The 2,247-nt window shown below is 44.3% G+C and overlaps 1 protein-coding gene across 1 annotated transcript in view; it reads left to right on the plus strand.

The window, feature by feature from the left end:
• Window positions 1–1,767, plus strand: part of dctn4 (dynactin subunit 4) — a 20,226-nt gene extending 18,459 nt beyond the window's left edge. The window contains exon 12 of the mRNA XM_015376790.1: window positions 520–1,767. Within this exon, the coding sequence (XP_015232276.1) occupies window positions 520–849 (330 nt within the window). The 3' untranslated portion in view covers window positions 850–1,767. The remainder of the gene's footprint in view (window positions 1–519) is intronic.
• Window positions 1,768–2,247: the final 480 nt, after the last annotated feature.

Genomic DNA, 2,247 nt, shown 5'->3' on the forward strand with positions numbered 1-2,247 from the left:
GAGTTGGAAGACGCGCCAGCAGCACTTTATAGGTCTGCTGTATGGGACCACTTTGCATTTAGAGTGACCTACGATGACGGCGGAAAGACAGTTGTGGATAAAGGTGCAACAGTGTGCAAGCATTGTGCAACACGTTTTGTTTATGCTAACAGCAACACGACCAACATGTCAGGCTAACAATCAACATATACCGAACCGAAAACCGTGACCACGAAACGGTGAACCGAACCGTGGATTTTGTGAACCGTTCCACCCCTAATTTAGACGTTAATAAACCGTTTCAGAGGAGTGATCATAGTGATCTGTATCATCAGCGATGTGTCTGTCTACCTGCCAGCTCCCAGATCAGCTTCTCTGATTGGTTGATGAGGTGCGAACCTGGAGCAACAAAGATTCAATTATTCCAACTTCAGCAGCTGCTGCGTTTGCAGCGCGTTCCGCGTCTCAGATGCTCAGAAGCTCATGACGCGCTGCTGCTGCTGCTCAAAACGCGCTGCGGGACATTTTGCTGCGCCTTGATGCGCGTCAACTATTGACTTCGCATGTAAACTAGCTGCTCCTGCTGCTTTAGGTGTGAACGTAGCATCAGAGCTAGAGGACTCTTCTCATCACCTCTGTCCTTTCTGCAGCATCGTTGCCTTCAGGAAGTCCAACAAGATCGGCTTCTTCATCAAAGTGATCCCTCAGAAAGAAGAAGACGCAGACGTCACCGTTACGTTCAGGATGCGCCACGACTTCCGTAACCTGGCGGCTCCCATCCGGGCCAGCGAGGAGGGAGGCGACGCCCCCCCTGAGCCCATTTGGCTCAGCCACCATGTGGAGCTGAGGCTGGGGCCGCTCGCTGCCTGAGCGCAAACAAAACCCCTCTGGATATCATGATCTGTGGTTCAGCTTCCGCCTTCAGCTCACCCGACTTCAGCAGTTGAACAATAACCTTCATCCGCAGCGCAGTTCATCATGAATTTATAGGAAACTATTGTTGGCCGCCGTCTGCTGCATCAGTCAGTTTCCCCTCTTTTTAAATGATAGCTGCTCTGCAGTGACGGGTTATATTTCACTACATCAGCCTCCTCCTCTGTCTAAACACTATCCGCTCTATTAGTAGGAAGCAGCTTTCTGTGTGGGAGGTTAAGATCTGTCGATGTTGTGTTTTTCTTTATCCCCTCTGTCTCTGTGCAGTTATGATTCACTGTTGGACAGACTGGGTGCAAACTGTTGAGACGGGGGGAAGCAAATCAGTGGGTAGAATCAGAATCAAGAGATTAGAAGGATCTACGTCAAAATCTTTTCTTTATTCATCCCTTCTCTGCAGAATATTGTTTTGTATTTGCTTGCATGCTTTAATTATATGAAACAGAAAACGCAACAAAGACTTTATGCTCTGCACTGTTCTAACATACCTGCCTATTTTAATCACTTCTTACAGTTTTACTCATCTTAGAAACTCTTTGAAATGCCTTTTAAAGGGTATTAATCTAAGATCGTCTCCATTTTATACATGATCTGAGGTTATCTGCACCATTTCCATGCTTATTTTAAAGCTGTAGGAAGCTCAGTGGAAAACGCTCATGTATTTGTCACTTTTTTTCCCCATTTTCTTTGCAAACATGACTGACCGGCCTGTTGGTGTTTGTGTTGTTAAGCTGTCTGACGTGTTATCTTAGGAAAAATGGAGCTGTACTCTACATCACAGTTAATCTGCACTACTGGCTAATAAAATAACATAACATGCTGTAATGGATCTATTTGCTTTTAATGAACATTATAAACTTAATTTAATCGAGAAGCGTTCTTTTTTTGTTTGTTTTCAGAAACTCCTGAGTGAAAATGGTCGGCTAGCTTAAGCTGAATCCTCTGCGTTGACTTTTGCCATATTTTCTTCTGAAGCCTCACTAACATTCATACAGGGCTCTAAGGCCTAATGTAAACATTACATTTATTGGTATTTAAAAGGAAAATGTATTTCCAGACTTAATTTCTTTAATACCCCTGATGGCAGACCGTTTTTTTCCCTTTTTTCTCAGGCTTCCCAGCAAACATTTTACACGTGAGCCTCAGGGGTGTTTATGGGTTATATGATGGCCTCACGCTAATTTCCTAAAAGGGAACCATATGGCTCCAAACACGTTGCTCAATCTGACCTGATTTAACTCTCATCTAAGAAGCCCAATCATCCTACTACCCATTTAGTCTGAGTAAGAATCCTTATTGGGCTCAAACACATATTGGTCGGGTTTTGCAGGAAAT

Source organism: Cyprinodon variegatus, unplaced genomic scaffold (genome assembly GCF_000732505.1).
Source record: "Cyprinodon variegatus isolate N-32 unplaced genomic scaffold, C_variegatus-1.0 Scaffold8, whole genome shotgun sequence".
Taxonomy (NCBI): Eukaryota; Metazoa; Chordata; class Actinopteri; order Cyprinodontiformes; family Cyprinodontidae; genus Cyprinodon; species Cyprinodon variegatus.